General features: G+C 33.3%; 1 protein-coding gene across 1 annotated transcript in view; it reads left to right on the top strand.

The window, feature by feature from the left end:
• Rok (Rho associated coiled-coil containing protein kinase) overlaps positions 1-25,826 on the top strand; it is a 484,157-nt gene that overhangs the window by 224,424 nt on the left and 233,907 nt on the right. Inside the window, exon 15 of the mRNA XM_090392113.1 lies at positions 15,315-15,403. Coding sequence (XP_090248239.1) covers positions 15,315-15,403 — 89 coding nt within the window. The remainder of the gene's footprint in view (positions 1-15,314; positions 15,404-25,826) is intronic.

Raw genomic sequence — 25,826 nt, 5'->3', positions numbered from 1 at the left:
TCTTAATTATTCCTTCTGCTGCTGACCTATGGAACAGACTTCCACCATATGCTTCCTAAGGAATACAATCTATAGTTTTTCAAGTCAAATGTGAGTAAGTTCCTTATTGTTCATCCACATTACTAGTGTACTATAGGCTGACCAACCTATCTTGGATAGATTCTCCATAAAAAAAACAAAAAATAAAATAATTAAAGGAGAATGTATATAAAAAAGAAAAGGTAAGACAGCTGTGTGTAAAGGTAGCAAATAAATTCATTGTAAAGAGTTGTGTGGAAAACTATTATGTTAGAGCACTCGTAATTAAAATAATAATGAGTTGACCTTTATATTAAAGTCATCATCAGAAATTTGTTTCTGATGATGACCACATTCATCATAGTAATCTATATAATTACTTCCTGGTCAGCTGTTGATCCAAGCTTGACCTTTGAGAGAAAAATAAATAAATTAATTAAAAATAGTAGGAATAATTAAATATATAAATAATTGTACATAAGCAGAACTACATCAATAACTACTGGTTAATACTTAATTCTCTATAGTCCAGTCCTGTTATTAAGTTCTGCTTATTGTCTGAGGATGCATTTTTATTTTTATGTTAAGGCTTAATGAAATAAAGTGAAACAGCACTGAGAAATGATTAAAATATAATCTTTAATTGTTCCAATATTTCATATCAGTCACTGAGACATCTTCAGGGGTACAATATGAGACTTGCAACACAAAACTAAGTGAAACAAGTGGACAAAAGACTAGTGTCCTAACTAGATGGAGCATCCTCTGTGAGTGCCTGTTGGTGATCTAAGATGTAAACTGGGATCTTGAAATATTAGTGTTTCCCATATTTTGTGAAGTTTTATGTAACTACAGGCAGACAAAACACTAACCAATAGAGCCTATAACCTCTGTTTCAATGTGGACTCTTTTTGCAACAACTTAATTGCATACACCACACCATATCTTATGGCAACAGTTTGAATAGCCAGAATCTTAAAGCAATACAACTTCTGTATGGCTTTCACATCCCATTCGAAACTAGCTATCTTCATATGCTTCAAATATCTCTCCTTTCTTAGTTCCTGATGTATATATAGTTTCCTGCTCCTGCAAGTTGGCCTGTTATGGACAAATAGGAAGAACATAAAATAAATCTGCAGTCATGATTACAGTCAGTCAGCAGGCCTTGCAGATATCATGCTTTGGATACAGCTCATAGAATCAATTGAAAAAGACCACCATGCTTCATCATAGTAAATGTGGAAGAGAAAGCCTGTTATGGACAAATAGGAAGAACACATAAAATACATCTGCAGTCATGATTACAGTCAATCATGCTTTGGATACAGCTCATAGAATCAATCGAAAAAGACCATCATGCTTCATCATAGTAAATGTGGAAGAGAAAGCCTGTTTTTAGAATCTGTACCTGCTCTCAAAAATCAGCCATAATTTAAATAAATAAGATTGCATAAAACTTCCCAAAATATGGAATACACTAATACTTCAAGATCCCAATTGACATCATGGGATGTCAGCAGGTGCACAGAGAATGCCTGTGGCATTCTCTGTGGGCACCTAATTAGGACTATAGTCTTTCATTCACGAGTTTCATTTAGTTTTGTGGTGCCTTTGTGTACATTACAAGTGCACAAAGTATCAGATATATCAATGATTGAGATGAAATATTGAAACAATTAAAGATTATTTTTAATCCTTTCTCATTGCTGTTGCACTCCATTAAGCCTCTAGCATGAGTTTTTTCCAGCACTTAAGCCATAACACATGGATTTCAATTATTCCATGTTTCTGTAACAAATATATGGTTGTTTTGTGTTTGGAGAATTGTTGGAGTTCTGTAGTCTGTTCTTTTATTATTATTATTTTTTCAGTGTACCTTATGTGGGCTGTAGATGGTTCATCCATATCTTTAAGAATTTTAGGCCATTGGTTTTATTGAAATTAGGATGATGGATTAGCATCTCACAGGCTGCTTTGAATTTTCATTCATACTGGTTTTTGGTATGATATAAGAACTGGGTGCTTTTCACTCAGTTCTGTGGCATGTTTGAAGTATATGATCTGAAGAAAGGACTGATTTTCCATAATTAAAGAATTTGATGGCTTTCCTTTACTGTTATTATCGTGCTTCCTGTTTCCCTTATGTAGAGTAGGTTACAGATGCGTTGGATTTAGTATACACCTGGGTGGAGAAAGAGGGAAGTAACAGGATCCTTAGAGTAGCTAAGTAAACTTTTTTAAATTTTTGGATGATTTAAAAGCATCTTTAATATTATATTATATATTTTCTCATATATTCTCCTAATGTAAAGAATGGCTGTAGCCTTATTGTAATATCTATTATTATTATTATTTAATTTTTGGTTGCATTCTTGAAAAGAATTCAGTTTTCCTGTTGTAGGCATTCTTTATAAATGTTTTGATTATTATTTGAAACACATTTTTCAGAGCCTGCTCATCAGAGCAGATATTAGTGCTTTATTTTTGAGTGTGCTAATGATGTCTAGCTTTTATGCTGATCTAAGTATGTACATGTATTGGTCTGTGTGTGTAGACAGTGAACAATAGAGAGTCTGAGGGAAGAATCATGACAAGTATCCAGAAAAGGAAGTGTGTTATTGTTGTTTACAATTTCAGTGCTGAATTGGTTGTTTGTTCACTTGGCTTCACATGATGTTTAGTGGCTATGGGGACTAAATAGCAACTATATCATCAATATAAAGCAAAATATATCCCAAGATCTTCAATATTTATTATTTGGTCTCATGGACTAAACTTTAACATGGCCACCTAAGCTACCTGAACAAACAAACAAATAACACAAACACATTAATTTCATTGAAATTGAAATTAATTTCAATTTCAATTGGATATATTTGCCATTCATTTTCCCTTATGCTGACTACCCTTAGCTATCTACCATAAACCCACACTGGCCTGTATATCATACCACCATGCAAGACAAAAATATCTTTAGCACTCTCAAAAAATAGAGCTCTAATAATTTGTTCTGATGAGCAGGCTCTGAAAAATGAGGTTCAAGTAATAAGCAAAATGATTATAAAGAATGACTACAACAGGAAGTAAACAGAATTCTTCACAAGATTAGGGGGAAAAAATACAATAAGGTCATTGGGAAATATCTGTGAAAATAGAATACTGCAAAAATGCAGTATTAAGGCTATATATAAACCATCCACCCATTCACACACAATTAAAACATTTAGTCAGCTCCTCTAAGAGTCTGTCATTTCCCCATCTTCTCTGCTCAGGTGAATATCAAATCTACTGCACCTGCAACTTACTGTATATATGGAAAACAGGATATCAAATTTGATGTTATTAGCATTTAGTAATATATATGTGTGACTAATATAGCTAATTTAAAGTAGTATGGTCACTTAAACAGAATGGAAGAATAAAGTTTATCAAAACAGATGTTTGATGCCATCCTGGCATTATTCAGAGGAACATCAAAATCTAAATATATTGATGGAGTTATTAGTGCTTATAAAACCAAAATATCTCACAAAATTAGATACTTAATAAATAATAGATTAATTTGGAAGAAAATTGATGAGAGGAAGTTTGTAATAATGTAAACTGATGTGTGTAATGCTAACATAGTATTCTGTACAACTATTCCCTGAGGACAAATAATGAAGTGATGGTGATACAGCCAAGATTTCAGACACACTGGGAGAACTGTTAACATCAACTTTGAAGAATGTGAAGTGCATACAAGCAAAACACATACTCAACCACTGTTAACAAGTTCTAACTACCCTGCCATGTAGGTCTCCATTTTGCATCATGTAATGCAGTGGCTTAGTTTTTTTAATATTAGTGACATATTGACAAATTAGTTGGTTTGATAAGTGTAATTTATTAACCTTTTATTAGCTATAATCAAGTGCTATCTCGTCTTCCATGGAACAATGTTCATAGCCATTCTCATTCAACAGTAGTCTGGCATCATAATAGTGCCAAGTGGGATAAACTTAATGACTTCTGTGCTACCTCATTCCTGTGGTTTGGTTATTGTTTTTAACCTTTCAACCTAAATGTTTGCACTAAATGAACATATCGGCAAAGTAATTCTTATTGGTATGGAAACTTGCATTTTCCCCATGCCACTCTAAACTGCTATCCCCTATTTAAGCCTTAGTTTTCCAATGAGAAATAACAATAACTCCACTTAAATTAAGTGGAGTTATTGTTATTTCACTTGTCTGCAAGGATATGTGCATTGCATTATGGGATACTAAGGCGATTGATGTGAAGTCATTAGCTCTCTCTCTATATATAAGTAGTCCAGTCATGAAATGACTATATGCAAAGTTTGTTTGCTTACACTTGGATAAAGGATGAAACTAAGAATATAATTTCTTGGCATCTTAAGTCAGAGTGTGTCAAAAGTGAGTCTGGCTCCATAGCAAGTGCTACTACTTTCCTGTTGTTTTTGTGAATTTTATTATTTCTTTTCATAACATTGTTTTTTAAAACATCACTTTAACAGTATTTATATAAAGTAGACCTATACCTTGGGTGAATAAAATATTTTTGTGGCTAGTGGAGTTATTGTTATGCTTCTGGAGATTTTCTGTAACATTTGTTGGAGATAAAACCTTAATAAATTGGTCAACAAAGAGTCTCTGTGTGGCATGTGTACTGTGCCATAATCTTTTAACATATTCCCCATCCACATGTTTCCCAAGTGGGGAGAATTTCACTGTTTCAAAGATATTAAGTTGTTATCAGAATATGAAGTTTTGCAACAAAATATCAGTTGCATCTATTGCACTCATGCTATGCATGCATGTAAATATTTGGCCATGCAATATTTTAGGATTGCTGAAGTGGAACATTTTGATATTTAAAAAAAAAACATGGTTTGTTTCATTATCCTTCAAATGATATTTTGTATCAAATGGTCTAAAAGTTCAGTGTTAAAAAAAAGTGACATGAAAGTTTATATTTGCTTTATAGAGAATTTCATTTGAACATTAATGAAATAAAATATGTTTAAGTGATAAAACTGTTCCATTTCATCAGTCTGAAATGGCAAATCATGGTAGCATCAAGCACAAAGAATGGTCAGTGATTTGTTACAAACTCCATCTTCCTGATTACAATTTAAGGCATTGAATTTTGAATTCTGAAGAAGAAAAAACTAGTAATATTTTCCTTGCATGGAAATGAAATTTTAATTACATGCCTATTTCCAGTGGCAACCAAAAAAAAGTATAGATTTTTTTTTTTTTTTTTTTTTTTTTTCTCTTGCAGACCTAATGATAAATCTCCTTAAAGAGGGGAAAAACAATTCTTTTAAAAAAGCATGTACACTTCTTTTCTGATTACCGTATATTATCCCGCATAATGCGAAAAATTTATGGTAAAAAATACTACTTAAAGTTAGGGGTTTGCATTATATGCGGATACTAAAAAATATAACATCTTATTAGACTTGCACACACAACATATACTACTTAATGCCTATGCAACCAAATCTACTTGACCCACTCGCATTCGGCGACCAAGCGCGCATCGTATCTGCGCATAAAGCTACTTACATTACTGGCTTTATGTGCAGATACGATGCGCTCTCCATCGCCGAATGATAGAGCACAGTGAGATAGATAGAGCACAGTTAGGTATATCGGTTTAACCACAGTTCATTTTAAATATTCGTAAAACAAACCTAGCCTGAAAATGAGACAACAGAAACATAAATGTTTATCTTTTGAAGCAGGATTTAAATTGCGTGTCGTGCAGTTTGCAGAAGAACATAATAACAGTGTTGCTATGAGAGAATTTGGTGTAGCAGAGAGTAATATTAGACTTTGGCGTAAGCAAAAAGACAGTCTTGAAAAAATCCCCAAAACGAAACGTGCCTGTCGTGGAGATGTAGCATCCCTTCCAGAACTCAAAGAAGAGCTAAATGAATGGACTTTGATGCAGTGACAAGATGACATTATAGTAACAAGAAATGCAATTCGTTTTCGAGCTCTACAACTCAAGAATGGTAAATTCAAGGACACACCAGATATTTCATCTTTTCTTGCTTCGCCTGGGTGGTGCAACAGATTTATGGAACGCAAAGCATTAACATTACGACACCAAACAAAAATTGCGCAGAAGTTACCAAAGCAGCTTGAAGAAAAAGTGCAGTCCTTCCATAAATTTATCATAAAATTACAGAAGTGTCACGGAAATGAACTTTCCCAAATTGGCAATATGGATGAGACACCCATGTACTTTGATATGCCTGGGAATCAAACAGTAAACTCATTGGTGATAAAGGTGTCTTCATAAAAACAACGGGACATGAAAAAACACATTTTACTGTTGTTCTAGCATGCATGGCAGACGGAACCAAATTAAAGCCAACAGTGATATTTAAAAGGAAGAAAATTCCGAAGCATATGAAATTTCCACCAGGTGTAATTGTTCGTGCCAATCAGAAAGGTTGGATGGATGAAGAAGGTGTACAATTGTGGCTGGATCAAGTATAGAACATACGTCTAGGTAGCTTGTTATGTCAACAAAGCATGCTAGTCTGGGATATGTCCCGGGCGCATTTAACAGAGGCAAGCAAAGAGAAAGCACGTGAGCTACGTACAGACCTAGCAGTCACACCGGGTGGTCTAACTTCCGTTTTGCAGCCGCTTGATGTCAGCTTGAATAAGCTATTTAAAGATCACTTACGTGAAAAATGGAGAGAATGGATGTCATCTGGTTTGGTGAAGATGACAAAGGGTAGGAATTTTCAGAAGCCTGAGATCACCCTAGTCACCAGCTGGGTTAAAGAAGCATGGGATTCGATACCATCTGAAATGATTCAACGCTCATTTCTTAAATGTGGAATAAGTAATTCAATGGATGGATCCGAAGATCACGTCATATACGAAAGCGAGGATGACACACAACAAATTGGAGAGCATGAAGACGATGACGACAACTGCTACACTGATGACGCAATCCCTACAGATGAATTTATAAATGAAATGTTTGATGACTGAAAAGATGAAGAAGAATTTAAAGGATTTTGACATTTTGTTTTAAAATAAATATTTCTTTCGTTAATTCGTATTGTATTTTGATATTTTGTTTTAAAATAACTATTTCTTTTGTTAATTTGTATTGTATTATTTATAATGTTATGGAACAAGATTAACAGATCACATTATACGTGGACATGGCATTTTAGGGCTAGTTTTCAAACAAAATTTCTAGTTCGCATTATACGTGGATCGCATTATATTCAATAATATATGGTACCTTAAACAGGCTTATAATTAAAATGCCACTTTCGCTGTGGCTAGGAAAAAAAATCATTTAGGTTTTTTCATCCTCAAAATAAGTCTGTAAAACATTAACAAAAGTGAATGAAAATAAAATATATCTGTTTAATGTTTAACTTGTATAAAACTGAGTAGGTGTGGTCACTGTCACTTGGTAGGTAGGTAGTACCGCTATGAACAGAGATGACCTATGATAGTGTGTGTTGAGTTACTTTATCAGATTAATAAACAGATATGTTACTTTATGAGATTGGTCGAAATTTTCAAGTAATTTTGATTGTTTGACAATAAACATAAAAAAGAGTATGTTTAATTGACAAATATGTATATATGTGTGATCTGTCAAAACAACCGAAAAATGATTTTCATATTAAAAGAGGAGTAAGATAACTAGGTTATATAAGATGGTGAATAATTGAATTTTGTTTATAGAAAAATACTTAAATAATTGTTTATGCTGTTGACATTTAAATTTTTAATTGTGATTCTGGTTTTATAATCGTATGTTTTTTAACTATTTCTTGTTAATAATGATATTTTCCCTCTTTTTTTTGCACATTGTTTCCTGATTGCCATTTTCTGCCTTCAGCTTGATAAGGTAATTATTTATTTATTTTATTTTTTGCTGTATTTTTAAATGTGTATTGTAATAAATCTTGCATATGTGATAATCATTATACCACATATCCTTTTATCTTAACTCAAAATGTTAACAAATAAGATGTGTTAGAATAAAACTGTTTGCAAGAAGACTAGGAGTGTCACTTGTTTACTTAAAAGTTTCAATTATGGTATTCAAAAATTCAAAGATAATTTAGTATCCCAATTGAAGCTTCTGATGACCAATATTAGGCATTTCAGAAATAGGTTGAAATTCTTAATGTTACAGTAATTACATCTTTCATATCTTTGAAGCTTTTTTGGTTTTTAAAAGTATTTCAGTACTAGACATTTTTACTTGCACGTGCTGTGGTTAACTATAAAGGAAATGCTTTGAAAATAACAGAACAGAGAGAAAACATCATTAATATAACTTGCTATTATAAAATTTATTTCCCTCAATATTACTTTTCTTTCACAGCAAGTGAAATTATATTTCACTTGCTGTAAAAGAAAAGTGAAATTATATTCATGTTTAATCCTTTATCCAAGTATAAGCAGACAGTTTTTTTTTTTTTTTTCTTTTAAGTATCTGCTTGACTTGACTACTTGTATATAGAGGCGTGTATATTACTGTGCATATGGGAAGGATCACTACCAAGTTTTGACTTATTGAGATCTCATCATTGCCATCCATACCCAGCAGTGATACCAAGGTTGAATTAATGCAGAAAGCATATATTTCCCATATACAAGTAGTAAAAAGGTATATCCATTATTAAAATACTCTAGATCAGATAGTTGAAGAAATATGACTTATTATTAATATATACTTCTGAAAGGAAGTGTGCTTTGCATTATGGGATACTAAGGCACTTAAGGTGAAGCCATGAAGTTAAGGTGAAGGCAATTAAGGTGAAGTCATCAGCCTATATATACAAGTAGCCTAGTAGTGAAGCAGCTTGGTTGAAGGATTAAACAAGAATTTAATTTCTTGGGAAGTTTAAATCAATACATATAGTATTTTACACTTACCAAGATGAATAATGAATTTTTTATTTTGAAAGTTCTCTTATACCATTGATCAGGTTCTTTCTCACCTAAAATGATAGCTTAATTCTTCCTTAATCTTTGGTAGAAAACAACCCAGTCTGTTAGAGAGATGAGTACAAAAGAAAACATTACTTAAAACCAGACTTTTAATATAGTGGATGAGTCGTGATTTTGAATATCAATTCTTTGTTGGTCATCCTCAGAACAGCCTGCCTGCATATTTTTGTAGTCATGTCCAGCAAACTGGAGACTAATCTCTCTATAGTACACAGTTTTCAATATGAATTTGCATTTGGTATTAATGAAACAGGATATCCTTTTTGTAGCTTTTCATTGCATTTCCATTGATGTTGCATGTGTAGTAATTCCTCTGATGGATTTTTTTGCTTTTCTGGTAATTGATCATCAGTATTTCTTCTGTATTTTAAAACAGCACCCATCACAGCTATGTCCAGCTGTTTAGTGCACAGCATAGGGAAATCCTTCCCTGCCATATCCTTATGACTAACCTTTGGCAGTAGGTTGGTTATCTGTGGATAGCAAATAATATCGCAAATAGTAGCAGTGTTGTCATCTGTGACATGGTTTCGATATATTATTTAGTCACTTTGAACCTGAAAAAAAGAACACTTGAAAAATTTCTGCAATTACATTTTAGTAATGATGCACACATAATTTCATCCTTGTAATCCATGTCTCTTATATTTAGTCTTCAAGCTTTTTTTTATATTTTTATTTGTTTATTATTTTTATTATTATTATTATCAGCTCCACACTCGAGGGCCCAGGACCTATGATATGGCAGTGCCATGCGTGGATAAGTGGTTAGAAGAGAAGAGAGGAATTTGTTGATCAGGTTATTGAAAAATCTGAAGGTTGTAGTCATTGGGGAAGACTGTTCCAAAGAGCAGAGGTATGGGAAATGATGCACAGGATGAAAAGTTGGTTCAATGATTTTGAAGTTGAAATGTATATGGGTGGAAGCTGCTCATGTTCATATATGAGTACAGGAAAGTGGAGGGGGTGAGAGCTGCCATTTCAGAGCAGCAGTGTCTATGAAATACCTATAGAAGAGACAGTGCAACAACAATGCATCTCTTGGAGAGTGACTGGAGGGAGTCAGTGAGGAAGGGAGGGCTCATTAAGTAAGTGAATTGCTCACTTCTGTATCCAATCAAGCATTCTGCAGGAAGTTTTAGGTGTTGTATTCCTATATGTTCCAACATATAGGAATACTGTTCCTATATGTTGGAACAGTATTCCAACTCATTCAAACATATTCAAATCCATCCAAGGTTAGATGGATTTGAGCTTTATAAAGCATCAGGAATTGAGAAGGAGAGAAGTATTTCTTTCAACAGAAAAGAATACCAAGTTTTTTGGAGGCTAAAGAAACTATGAACCTGATGTGTTTATGCCAGAATAGATTAAATGTAAGAGCTAACCCTTAGAGAGAAAACTGGCATAGTTTGGCAAAAGGAGTATTGTCAAAAGTATGTGTGTGTGTGAGAGAGAGAGAGAGCAGCATGCTCTTTCTTCCTAGAAATGAGATAGCATTAAAATTCAGCAAGTTATCTCCCATCCTATTTGAGGATGGAAAGGAGATCAATGTTTAAGACACTGGTTTAAGAAAATCTTGAAGTATGAATTACATAAGCACTATAAGGTTCTGAAAATTTAAAAAAAAAAAAAAAAGAGAGAGAGAGAGAGAGGAGAGCACTGTCATCAGCAAAGCTGTGAATAGAATCAGATGTCATGGGGAGAACATCATTAATATGTAGTAGGAAAAGTGATAGATGGAACTATATCTTTTCATTTTTCATCTGTTTGTATTTTTTTTTCTCCCTGCATTCTTTGCTCTACTTCTCCTGAGTGTTTTTTAACTCTTTTTTTCTATCCTACCACTACTGAGATACAATACCTACCACCACATTTGCCATATGGTGCACAAGTGGTCATCCAGAGATGTTCCTAGTAGTCTTCCAATACTTTGGCCCTGCTACAGCAAGATGGATAGTCTTGAATGGCTTTGCCAGGATGAATCACGCTTTCCTTGTAAGGGTGAGTAATGTTTCAGTTAGTCTCCTTAATGTCTGGTCATGGGATGTGATGATTGCTGTGGTGTCAGGCATTCCACTTCCAGTTGCAGTCATTGCTTTTGAGATAGTGAGCATCTCTAGTGCTGAATTTAAGGAACAAATTTTTCATTCTCACATTCAGCAAGCCTCAACCAAGTTCAGAAACCATTGCCACATCAGCAAGTAGCAAAAACAAGAAACAAAAAAACATCAGAGACCCCTGCTACTGTATCATCATTCCTAATAATACACTTGACAAGTGAATATCCTATTGAACCTTTCTTTATCTAGAATGGTTTAAATGGATGGGCAGATTCACAAAATCTGAATAACACCCAATTCAGGATGCATTTTAGTTAAAGCTTCTTTCCAGAAACATTCAGTTCACTCTTTCATGCAGTATCATTTGGAAGAACACTAAACAGAATTCTCATATATATTGATGGTGTCCTGGTGCTGACTAGGAATGCTATCCTTACATTTAGCACTTTGAAATCTAACATCTGCAAAGACAAGGTATCTCAAATGTCCTGTCAGACTGTGCATTCTAAATTGTTTGCATTGCTTCAAGTGTTAGAAATACAAGAGATGCTAATGTACCATCTCATTCTCAGACTGCTTGTCATAGCTTTACCACTTGTGCTCAATTCATCAATAAAAAGAATGAAAACAAAGATTGAAACAGAATGCACAAATTGTGAGGGAGAACACAGCATATTCTAGGCAATTGCTAAAGGTGGAAGGATGAGAAAGTTTCAAAAGATCAAGATGGAGCAGAATATACTATATTAGGAGGAGAAGAGGAAGCATACCACATCAGTTGGGAAATTCTCAGAATGGCACATTGACATTCATGTTTGTCTCACAATTCCATCAATTCTGATGGTATGATTTGTAGTTAGAAATATAATGGAATGAACACCTCAAAGAATCAAGGCTGTCTTCAGACCTATCAGTATATAAAATGGATATCTGTGTCCAGAAAGGAATATAGGATGAATTATTAAAATACCCAGTATCCTGGATAGAGTTGAATTTGATGATGGCTTAATTATTTTTCCAGAGTGAGAAGAGATGGATACTGGACAATTGCAATCCCCCCAAAAGAAAGAAAAATCCAAGACTTAAAAACAAGACCACACACTGGAAGCCAGATGAATCCACCAAAAATAATGAAAGCATTCCTGCAATGGAATTGTGGATTCTGCCAAAATATCAGTGACTTCAAGGACCTCTTGCAGAAGGTCCTGCATTACAGAATATTACTATCATCTATAAGGACAGGTAAGGGATGGATCTCGTCATAACACATTGACACAAGTTCACTCAATGCAGATAGAGGTGCATTACCTCTTGGTAGGACCTCTTATTATAGTATGCTACATCTGCTTATCATCTGGAGCAGGTATTTTCCAAGATGATCTTGATAATCTTGTGCTGCAGTTGCTATCCCCCTCTACTTGTAATAGAGGTTTTAAAATAACTAAAAACTCTGTGTCATCACTTGCATTTAAGCGATTTCTGGCTCTTGTTTTTATGTGCAAAAGTGATGACAATTCATTTCACACAGGTAGGTGGTGGCAAATGGTAAAAGTGTCTGCAATGCTGCTTTTGCCAGCTGTGGATAACTGTGCACACAAGAATTGTTCAAAGTCCAGTTTTTCAAATTCCATTTGAATACGTGCAGCATTGGCTCGTATTTCAATAAGATCGTCTTTTATTAAATAGCTGTTGTCCATCGAATCTGGGTCAAATAGAAATGGATCCAGTATCCATCTCTGAACTTTGTTAATATTTCCCGTGGTAAAGTATCCATGAAATGATTCACTCAGTTGTTGGAGGTGTATTGTTTATTTCAGGTATAATTATTATTTTCTCATTTTCCATAACGATTGAATCAAGCAAAGGAAAGTTTGCAAAATTCCCATTTTCAACTCGATGTTTCCAAATTTTTAGTTTTTCAATAAATGAAGATAATTTTTCACTAGCTGTTATTATGTTCTTATCAAATCCTTGCATTGATGTATTTAATTCATTCAGGTGGCTAAATATATCTGCTAAGTAGGCTAGTTGAAGTATTGCTTCTCTTTTTTCAAAAGCTTTAACTAAATAACAATTTTGGTTAGTAAGAAACTGTATAATTTCCTTGTGCAATTCAAAAACCCTGCTTAGCATGCGACCCTTGGAGAGCCGCTGTACTTCAGTGTGATAAGTAAGCACGGTATGAACAGCACAGATTTCTTTGCACAAAGTACGAAAGATACGATGATTAAGCACTCGTCCTCGGATATACTTTACTACATTTACTGCAGTAGTTAAGTGTTGTTTTAAATTCTCTGGCAAAGCTTTCGATGCAAGTGCATGACGGTGCAGCATGCAATACGTTATTGTAACTTGCAGTATTTCTGTCTTGATCTATGAAAAAAAATCCAGAATTTTTGCCCAACATTGCAGGGTCACCATCAGTGCAAATTGAGCCTATCACATTCATGGGTATTTGATGTTTCAAAAATAAGTTTTTAATATGATTGAAAACATCAATTCCTTTTGTCGTGAATTCCAGTGGCTCACAAAATAAAAATTCTTCCAACATTTATTTTTCCTTATATCGCACAAATACCAACAACTGACTGTAATTATCAACATCAGTTGATAATTACAGTCAGTTACTCGTCCAGTTGAATACTCACTTTTAGAGGACTGGCTTTGATATCTTCTACTACTTACAGTAAAATATCAACACTGAGGATCTCGAATGCGTGATCGAATCACATCGTTCGATAACGGAATCTGCTGAATTTTCCTTTGTGCTTCAGAACCCAATACAATTTTTGCAATTTCAAGTGCACATGGTTTTACCAATTCCTCAGCTATTGTATGACCTTTTCTTTTCTTAGCACACAGATATGCCACTTGATAAGAAGCTTCTAACAAGGGCTTTTGAATTGCTGCAACGTCAAATTTTGTGATAGTACCGCTGGTATCAAATCGTGCCTTCTTATACTTCACGATGTTAAGAGTATGTCCTGCAGATTCACCACCATGCTGTTTGTTGAAATGCTCTAACAACTTTGACAGTTTAAATGGTAGTTTGAAAATATTTTGCAACATAAAATGCATTGTGGTCGTTGCGTACCATCTTTTTCTGTTGTACAAGTGAATCCATAAGCAACATAATCGTCTTTCCATTGGCGTTTTTTCGACATAATGAGGGTTACTACAATCAATAAAATAATAATTATAATTTTTCAAAATTTGCAGAAAACCTTTATGTAATCAATTGATCATATCCAGTATCAGCTTTAGTCACTGATTAATGTTGGTAAATTAAAGAAAATTAGTATTAGTTTCTGTGTCAAACCACCTCATTAATGTTCGTACTCAGAGTATGCGAACACGTGCACCTATCAACTGGTTTCTTATTGTACTGCATGTGCTGGTAAGTGCGATGCACTGAGGCAAAGGTAGAGAGGGTAGGAGTGGGGGTCCCAAAAGTCGACGTAGCGTTTGCTAGTTTCTCACAGGCGGTAGTTTCCATTGAAAATTTAGAAACTTCTCTCACACCCCTGGAAATGCTTTCTCGCACCCCCTCCCAGGGGTGCGCACACCCCAGGTTAAGAACCACTGGTCTAGAGGAATTCTCTCTCTTTTCATCAAAAATATCCTTATCCAACCAAATCTTCCAAGTCTGAGTGGGATTGACTTTGTCCCAACCTTTCCATGAGGAGGAGATCCCACAAGGTTCAGTTTAAATGTCACACTATTTGCACTCAGAGTAAACTTGATAATAGAACTTCCCCTACCACAAGCAGCACCCACCATATAGATGACTTTTCCAAAACTGATATTGTCATTCTTGCCAACTTAAGGGTCATAGAATGATAGTATACATCTATAACAGTAACAATATACAGCTTGCACTATAGCAAACTTGTAGGGAGTAGAGGAATAGTTTGCTATAGTGAATTTAATTTACAATACCAGTGATGCTCTGAGACTTCAAGTGGTACTTTTTAGTTAGTGATGGAATTCACTATTGTGTTTGTTGTAGTTGTATTAACATCTTTTAATACAAAAATAAATCAGTATACTATATGTTCCATTTAAAATCTAAAATTTTCATGTAATGTTGACTATTTCATTGAAGTCTTTTCTTTTTTTTTTTTTCGCTTTATTTATTCATAATAAATTTTAAGTAATTAATACAACTGCTTGGTGATATTAATGTCATTAAAGTCTGTTTTCATTATCTTATTAGTCTATAGATGCTCAGAAGAAAGCAGAAAAACTAGAAGATGAAATAAGAAAATTAAGAAACATAAATGATGATTTGGATCAAAAATACAGGTTTGGATAGCATGTTTTTTAATAGCAGTATTTTATCTTTTAACTGTAAATATATACTTTTTTACCAAAACTTCAGGAGATATTCTTCCTGAATAGGTAGAATTATGCAAATCTTGTAGCTTATTGATGATTTTTAATACCAAAATGCAAATTTTTTGTCCATAGAATTTGTTACTGATTTCAGACTCAAATATTCAACTCACTATAAAGAAGACTTATCTTAAGCATTCCAGCTGAAATCTGAAATTACTCCAATTATATCAAAATAAATGTTTAAATAATTTTTATTTATTTATATTCCCAGTGAAGGGAGTTTTAAACTTCCTTTCCAAGCCAGGCAAGGATCCGAAAACTGCAGTAAATTGCTGTCTAGTAGCTTTGACTGTCTAATGCAAGAACTTGGGAAAGAATGATTAATGCTCATCTTTTTATGGTTTCCAGTTCAAGTTAAACTCATAAAGAGAACAGCACTTGAGCCAATAAATGACATCACAGTGATTAATTACAAAATTTCAAGTAATTTCATCACAGTCTGTCAGTGGACTCAGCAAAGTTAAATACATTTTTATATTAATACCTATGTCGAATTATCAATTTAAAGTTTGTTCTCAGTCTTCCTTTCCTTTATGTTATTTTACTAGCAAGTTTAACTAAAGAAACAAAATAGTGCTGCTTTCTTATAGTAGAGTAATATTTACTAACAGTAGTACTTAAGCATCTTGTGAAAAATGATAGTTTTTATAATATATGAAACAGACCATACATTAAAGTAGTTTCTTCTATTCCAATCACCAAATACAGAAAATATCAATAGTTGCTTTTTTTTTTTTTTATATAATTAAACAAAAAATCCTGTGAGAAGTATTTTTGAAAATAGCACCACATCAGTTGCTTTTTATTTGACTCTACGTCCATGCACTTAATAACACTATAATTTTATTCCTTAATTACTTTTATGGAAGTCTCAATTCATACTGTTCCATAACATTTGACTTTTTCTCCCTCCCAGGTATTTTTTTGTTAGTGTTTTCTTTGTTATTCAGTGTATGCTGCATAACATTATATGAATTATATGTTCCGTGAGTTCTTTGTTCCCATTCTTGCCAATATCAGCACGTGCTTTTGCTATAAGAAATTATAAATAATTTCTTATAGCTAATAATTAACAAGTAGCACTGCTGATGTTAATTCCCTTCAGGATGATTTGAATAGACTTTTGACTTGGACAAAGGATTGGGTTGTAGTTTTAATATTAATAAGTGCAAGTTATTGCATTTTGGAGTGCAAGAATATAAGGCTCTGTACTATATTGTATGGCTATACTTTAGTTGAGATTTGATATTTAGAAGTGACAGTAGACTGAAGTTTAGAAGGCATATTTCAAATGTTGCAAAGACTGCACATCATGGTGCTGCTATGATAAGAAGTACTTTAACATGTAGGGGATAAGGAAGTGGTTGTGCCTCTGTATAAAGCACTGTTCAGACCACACTTGTACTATTGTGCTCCTATTTGGTCACCTGGTTTTCAATGTGATGTGGAAACATTCGGGAGAGTCCAGAGACAAGTGATTAAGACAGTATCATGTAAGGATATGGTGAAGAAGGATGTGAGGAGTAGATTTTTTACATGGAGAATTGTCAGTGAATGGAATGCATTATCAGAATGTGTTGTTAATGCAAGGAGTGTTAAGGATTTTAAGATTTGGTATGATAAATATGTTGTCGGTTGAATGAATCTCCCACAATGAGTCTGTTGACTCCATGGAAGGTGCAATAATAATAATTATTGTTTTGTACTTCAATATTTTCCTGTACCTTGTAAAATCTTGCATATAGTGAAGGAATTTAAGTTTTTGAATCACTCTTCTATTATGTAAATAACAGTGAGCATTAGCAGTAACTAATGTTTACCCAGTAGTAGCAGTCATATAGATGGGATTAGATATTGGTTGTTATTCAAACCTGTTCTTCATAATATAAACAACAGTACAGGAAACTGAATACTTAATTTATTGAACTTATTAATATTTTGCTGGATTTCCAACCAGCATCTTTGGAACATGAGTGAGAAATATGAATTACACAATACTTATAGTTGTAGAAATATTTCAAAGTGTAACTGGAAAGGAACTAAAATTCCTACATGGTGCCCTCTAGAGACAATAGTTAATTCAGGAAATCAATCTTAGTAGTTTTAGAATGATGATATCCCAGATGTTTGGAAAAAAAAAAAGGTCATCCCTGGAAGTTTAATAAAGGTGTAGTTAGTAGGGGTGTGAGGACTAGATTTTATATGGAATAAGAAAGAAATTAGTCAAAACAGTAAATTAACTGTATAGAAGATGGTGTTCCAGCCAATTATAACTTATGGAACTGAGAGCTGGGTTAGAAATAAACACTTGACCAAAAACTAGAGACCACAGATATGTGAGAGTCCTGAGAAAGATTAGGGGCATGAACAAATGGTATCAATGGCAATATCATATTAAAAATAGGATATTAGGAAAGAACTTGATGTTAGCATCCAGGAATGTGTTAGCAGAACTAGTATAAGATCTGATAATGTTGGAATCTTAACAGGTAACAGATTGATTTGGAGGAAAATTGTGGATAGGAAGTTAGTAATGATGTATTTTCATATTGTACTATCATATCCTGTAAACGCCTTGAGGGTACATGTCAGGAATTTGATGATGGTGATGATAATAACTAATGCAACTATGTTTACTGAGGTTGGAGAAGTGCATCTTAGTTGATGCTGATTATGATGTTTATTGGAATAAATACAGCATATATAAATAATTTATATTATAAATAAAAAGATTAGCAAAGCAAGTGTTCTCTGCCAGGTTGGCAGCAAAACGACCCAGAGGAAGACCAAGATATAGGTGGATTGATACGGTACAAAGTGCCTTAGACGATAGAAATATAAGATCTGATAATGTTGGAGTCTTGACAAGTAACAGACTGATTTGGAGGAAAATTGTAGATAGGAAGTTAGTAATGATATCATCTTTTTCATGTAGTACTATCATATTCTGTACACTCCTTGAGGGTACATGGCAGGAATTTGATGATGATGATATATAAATAATTAAACAGCATGTTTAATTACTCCTATATTTGATTTCAGTCACTGAGAAATTGTCACGGAAACAATATTAAAATTTCAGAAATACACTGAAAGCCTAAAGTCCTATAAGGGGAAAGTCCTGTTGGAAGTTAATCCCCCCCTCCCCCCACCAACAATATGGTGTTATCAAAACTCTTGTCAATAGAACCTCCAGTCTCTGCTCTACCAAGGCTGTCTTACTGCTGAACTCTCCTTTATTCACCAGACTTTCCTGTCCAATGGCTACGATATCAAAATGGTCAACAAATTAATTATTTCTTCCATCTCCTTGGCACCTCAGAGAAAATAGCCAGAGCTCAAAAAAAGAAAAAAAAAAAGAGTACAATCTCTCCTTATCTAAAGCTTGCTTCCCTCATCTGCACTCTCCCAAGGATTCTTTACCTCTTCTATTCAGTTCCAGGTGTTTAAAAGTTCCTTGTTCCTACAACTTATCATATTATGATCAAATTGGAAGATCTGCTAACATCTGCCTAGAAGAACATAAAAAAAAAAAATGCATCTGTCACCATAAGTATGGTCAGGCAGGGATTGCCAACTATGCCTTGGATACTTTGCACAGAATTAAATGGGAAAAAAACTATTATGCTTTACTTAAAAAAAATGCAAATTTGCAAGACTTTTTTTAGAATAAGCAGCAGGATTAAAAAACCAACCTAATCTTAATAAATATGGTTGTATTAAACTTCTCAAGATTTTGGAGACTCTAATTCTTAGGCTTCCTCCAACACAGCTAAGGCTAGCCAATAGCACCCATAGAGGGCATTCCTCATAGGAATTCCTTTAGGCATTCACTCTAATCTTTTCCGCTTAGTGTTCGTGCAAATTTGTATGTTTTTTTTTGCAATTTTAATATTGTTTCCCTGATGATGTATCAGTGACTGAGATGAAATATAGGAGTGATTAAACATGTTGTTTAATTATTTATATGCACTATATTTATTCCATTAAATCTCAGAATGAGTTCAAACCAGCATGTAAGTCTAAATAGTCAATAGTTAATGCTGATTCTAAAAAAATCTCCTCAGGCCTACTACTATACAACTTCTGTGCATCAGGGTCTTCTTACATATAATCATGTCTAGGAATTTCAAGAAGTCTGTCAGTTCTAATTTGCAATGCAGATATAGTTCGTTCTTCAAAGTGGACGATATCAGATTTATCAATATATTCAAAGCAGGCTAAGTTGTGGGCATATCGAACTTTATATACTCCAGAATATGCAAAAGGATGATGATGATGATCCAAAGGAAAATGGATAAAGGTTGCTAGGTGGATTTGCAATTTGAAAGTAGTTTGGACTTTAATTTTTTGCAGAGAATTTAGCTAGCTTTTCTAATGTGCCTTGAATAAATAGGGATGAGAAATTTTGCTGTGATTTTGTGCATTGTTTTTGCAGAAAAGAAGGGGAAATATATAGTACTTTATCTATAGGGGTTGTAGCATTGACTAAAAAGTGTTGCAGTGGTACCAGTGGCGGCCCGTACATAAGCACTGCGACACTGCAGCACCCCCAAGAAAAAAATGAAAATTTAAAATTTTGTTTGTGTTTATAAATAATAACAATGCTTACAACATTATAGAAATGTTGTAAGCATTGTTATATAAACTTATATTATGTAAGCATTGTTATATAAATTTATATAAACATTATATAAATACAACATGTTAAAGGTTACAGCTTATGTTTCGACAGTGATTGAATAGTTAATAATTGGAATTGTTCGATTAATGCTTTAGATTATGAAACAAATACACTGCGATCTAACGCAGTGTCGATATTATCTCGTTCGACTAATCGCAGTCAGTCTCACCAATATTCGTTGACGCTTGTGATTGCACGTTACAAGTCATTCCGACACTGCTCGTTTGCACGCATTATTTCTGTGAGATACGAAACTTTTATTATTGGTGAGGGTGAAATATTCGTGGTGAGGGTGAAATATTTTTAATAAAGCAATTTTTTTAATATGTAAATTTATTTATTAATAAATTGATTACTGATCTGATTAGGGAAAAAAGAATTTTTTAGTATTGTTTATTTTGCATATGCAGCATCCCTACTTAAAATTTTCACCGGCCACCATTGAATGGTACCCAAGTTCAGTAGGAAGACTGTGTCATTTGAACAAAATAGCCAGAATAAATTTGAACAGTGTCTCTGTGTGTGTGTGTGTCATAAGGCGAAAGAGGAGAATTCTTAGCAGTCTGATCCAGTTGTATTTTTCCTTTATATGAGAAATAACACGAATAAATGGTGAATTTGAATAATTCAAATATGTCTGATGAATTTTCCTTCAGATCAATCTATTATTTGTCAGGACTTCAGTCTCTTCAGATCTTATGTTCAGTCTTCTAGGGCACTAGTCTTCGAAACCTTGGTCTTCCTCTTGTCTTTATATCCTGACCAAAAAAAAAAAAAAAAAAAAAACTATTTTTGCTAACCTTTCCTTTCCCAAAGTGATCATACCACCTTAGATAATAGTGAGGATATTAAGAAGCTTCTTCTTATTAGACACTATAGACAGCACAAGACATATCTCATATTGAATGTGTTAATTGACTTATTTTTTGAAAAAGAACTGAATTTTTTATTCATTCTCATCATTCAGATCTTGATTATGTAAAATTTATAGAAACAAAAAAAAAAACAAACATGCTAGAGCAATTACTTATAATTAGGAAAATAACACTGAAAGAAAGAATTCAGATTTTGAGTTCTCACTTATGGTTACTTTCTTTACAGCTTTCGTAAATGTTTTCTTGTCCTCCTTCAATATTATCTTTTGTTTTAGTTTCCTCCACGTGTTGGAGGAAACTAAAACAGATTTTCTTTCAGAAGATACATCTTAAATATAGTTGCACATTTCTTAAATTCTAATTGTTTCAGGTTTTGCTTTCACTTAGTGATAATCCAAGTCTTTATCTTTTAACTTAAATATCTTTTACCGATATGTTAATTTCTAATTGATAATATAGTAAGTAATCAGTCTAGGTGGTAAATGATTTCAACACTTGGTATGCAGCTGTCACCAACCTGTTTTGGATACTTGATCTGAATTCTTTTGCATGCTATGTAATTTTTTTTTCTTCATCCTTGATTTTGGCTATCTAAGGCTCTATTGTTTGTTATGACTGTGAAATGCCAAAGAAATGAGGAGATTGTTGTATGGATGGTGTCCTTGTTACCCGATATTGTTGACTGACTGAATCACAGCACAAAACTAAGATGGAAACATTTTAATTACTTTGAATGGTTTATGATTACTGAATCAGCATGCTTTATTTTTTATCCAAGGATTGAGTTTTATGTCATAAAATACTGTATACATGCACAATTCTTAATGAAGTGGAAAGGCAATATCATTAGAAGACAATCATGAAAGTGTTAGCCCATCAGGAATCTGTAATGAAATTAGTGGAGTTGCTCCTGGTTTAGTTGTCCATTCTATGATAGGCACCATCTAAAGAGAACACAAAATTTTTTTGTATTTCTTGGAATATAACCCAAATTAATGACACTGAGTCTGTGAAATTAATGTTTTATTTATGACAACTTGTTTAATGATGGTTCCTAGGAACCAATCAGGTCATAAAAACGGGTTCTACTATACTTGTTTTAATTCAGTAGTTATAAATAAACGATGTATAGGAAATGGTTTCGATGCAAAATTAGATTTAATGTAAGGGTGTATACTGTCTGCACAGATAATCCTCCACATAGATCCCATTATAAAGCCTGATAAAATAAAAATATTCATCTCAGCTCTTAAATCTATGAAAATAGACAGAAATATGAAAAACTGTATTCTCAATAGAGAATAAGTGAAATATTTTGGCTATTTGGCACAATTTTCAGTGAAGATAACAAAATAAACAAAGTAATATGGTGTGAAGTGTTGAGCCAGTTGAATAAATTCTTGTGAGTTAAGAAAGAAATGAATCAAAATACCTGGCCAATAATATACAAGAAAAATTTGAAACCAATTTTAATTTATGAATCTGGAACACAGATTCAAAATAATAAAGTTGCCTTTGCTCTCACAGATATGAGTCAGAAATTATTGGATGGATTCAATAGATGGCATCATTGGTAGAATCCTGTTTAAAATGAAGAAATTAGATGGGACTTGATATTGTTAGCAGTTAATATGGTCACTTAAATAGAACAGGAATGAGGTTATTCCTACACTAGGGCTTGATAAGCATTTTCTTGCAGTTCATTTATCTTATTTTGTATATTAGTCTCTTTCCCCTCCTCTCCCCACCAGAACAGGTTTCATACTTACAGCTCATTAGTACCATGGGTATTAAATGAATACTAGTACCCATGGTACATTAGTATCATTAGTTTCCATGGTACATTTCATTACCAAGCATTAAAAGTTATCTCCAGTGAGATATGAACCTATTTAGAACCTAATTAGAGAAGACAGACTGTATTCTTTTCATTACATCAATCAGATCAGTGATTTGGATTCCTTATAAAACTGTTATATAAGCCATCTCAATATCTATTTTAATTAGTGCAAGTGCAAACAGTTTAGAAATTATATGTAACAGTAACTCCACTTGGGTAGAAGAATTTAATAAAATTTGACATTTAGGATATAACCTAAAATATATTCATATTGCTTAGTTTTGGTCTTATTTCCAGTGATTTTATTGCCAAAATGACTGAAACCGATAGTAAATAATTCTGTATAGTTTAATGGAATTAAATGAAATTTAGGAATTCTAATCTATTAAGATTTTATGTTTCAATTCAATGTATGGTTTCAGTCAGACATTTTGGAAAATTAGGGGGAGAAAAAAAAAGTTCCTGTAGTGCCTAAGCCAAAAATGAAATGTACTGAATATCAAAAATTTGTCACAGACAATTTGCCATGAGAATATTGCAGCAACATCCACATTCAAATATTCAACTGCAAATAATTGCAAAATAAACAAGAGTCTACTAATGTGAATTATATTTGATCATATGCATACATTTCAAATACAAGTAATTACAAGTAATTTTCAATCCTAAGTTCAAGACAATAAGTGACTTCCTTTTCCTCTCCTCCTCCTCCTACTATAAATTGATAATTTTTATTGTTGAAATGAGAATAATTTCTCTTTGGTTGGATTAAATTTAATGACCTTTGGTATTTCGAATCTATCTTGTTAAAAATTTCTAGTAATTTTGCTTTCAATGTCATTTGGACCATTTTAATGGCAAAATTAGACAAAACAAAGTTGTATATGGAGCATTTGTTTTGGTAATAAATGGTGTTGCCATGCAAGTATACTATAACAAATGTATGTATTTTATGATTGTCTGTGATTATTCCTTGTTTTAGTCATTAAACTGTTTTTAATATGCTAGGTTTTTTTTAAAAAAAAAACATAGTTTGTATGAGAGCCAGTGTTTCTTTTAACAGAGATACTCTTCCATGGGAGATTTCCCCCCCCCCCCCCAAAAAAAATCTGTTCCATGGGAACATTTTTCTTTAATATGACATGACTTGTGCTGTTAAGACTAAGTTGTAAATGTGTGCATTCAGTGAGTGAACAATTTCAATGCTTGGACTATAATGTTATTTTTAGTAAATTTGTTTTGCTGTGTGAAGTTTTTGAACTTTTGTTCAGAAATGCAAGCTTAAAATATATATCGTATTGTTGCTATGGAACTTTATCTATCATTTTTTCATTATAGTAGGATAATCTGTTAATAAGTCTTTGCAATAATAGCAATCATTTAAGTTTTAATAGTTTTATATGCATTTCACAAAATCCAAGATGCATTTAAGGATGGAATTTGTCTTTACACGAATGGATGAAGATTGCTAGTTGATATACAGTTTGAATGTGGAGCTTATACTTATTAGGTACTCTGGATATCTTTTTTTTTTTGGATGTACCCTGAATATATGGGATAGTAATAGTTTTGCTCTAATCTTGTGGATTAGGAAAGGGAGAAATTGGGGGCAGAACATTTAGCATTTTTGGTGGTAGTGTTTATAAAATACCGTATTGTTGGGATGGGATGATGGTGTGATGGTTTGAAAATATCTTCCCATACGTGTTAACTTTCTATGAATAAAAAAAATTAATGAACTTGATTATTCATTTGGTTACATGGTCCAGACTAATGTGTCTGGACCATGTAACCAAATGGCAAACACATGATCTGCAAAGTCCAATGCAACCAACCAACATTGAGGATGGCTAAGTTGCTGTGTTGAGGCTTGGTTATCTAAGTGTTCTATGTAAAAATTGGCTGGGAGTGGACCCTTTGCTGTCCCATCCAGTTTTTTGTATATTGCTTTCCATATGAAATAATCAGTATGTACTGTAAATTTGAATAATTTGAAAATGTCTGAGTAAAAATGAAATTTTATCCAAACATTGGTCTCAGATAATGGTATATTAATAAACAGTGAAGTGATATTGAAGGTGATCATTATGTCCGAACTTTCTAGGATATAGTTTTTTTATTAGTTTTGAAGTGAGCAGAATTTGTTTTACAATGGAGGAAGAATTACCCATGAGTGGAGCAGGGGAAAAAAATCTTCCACATTTGCTTTACCAACATCGTTGTATAAGGACCAACATTGATTTGTACCATCACCTGCAGACATCCATACATGATCTTCTGTTTTTGATCAACCTCCAAATCTCTGCCCAACAACCACAGCTTAATTAACTGTCCAAACTATACCTTATATGATTCTTTCTGGTACATGAGTTACCGTGTTACTGTGCTTAGTGTAATATGAAATCTCAAAACTCCCTTTTTTTGACCCTCTATGGTTTAAGATTTCCTTGTCTCATTATGTCATTTGTCTACTATCACTCTGCAGTCATTACTATTCTCCCAGTTTTAAAAATCATTCTGGCCTCTAACTTCTCTTTGAAGCTTGATTTCCTACAGTTCCAAATTCTTCAACAATTAAGTCATCTTCTGTGATGACATTAATGTTCACAACTGCATTCCTTTCTCCAACTCCACTGTCCGAGTGGGAAGAGTAACAAGGGTATATGCTGTAAGCAACAAGACTGACAATTTCTCTAACCTCACTCTGGATCTTTTCTTAGCCAGTTCTTCTACAGTATGGAGGTGACAGCTCCTTTTGGTAACGTAGATCACATTCTCACCAGGTTGCATCTCCAATGCAGTGTCCTCTTCAGCCATTCACAAAATCATGTATTTTGGCACTACAACACTGTCAGATGGGAAGATCTCAGTGATTTTTATCCTACTTTCCATTCTTCAAATTGAGATATGTATAAAATTCTAAGAAATATT

This window comes from Typopeltis vanoorti, chromosome 4 (assembly GCF_054136105.1).
Source record: "Typopeltis vanoorti isolate ZY-2024b chromosome 4, IOZ_Tvanoo_1.0, whole genome shotgun sequence".
NCBI lineage: Eukaryota > Metazoa > Arthropoda > Arachnida > Uropygi > Thelyphonidae > Typopeltis > Typopeltis vanoorti.
This window is presented reverse-complemented; position numbering and strand designations above follow the sequence as displayed.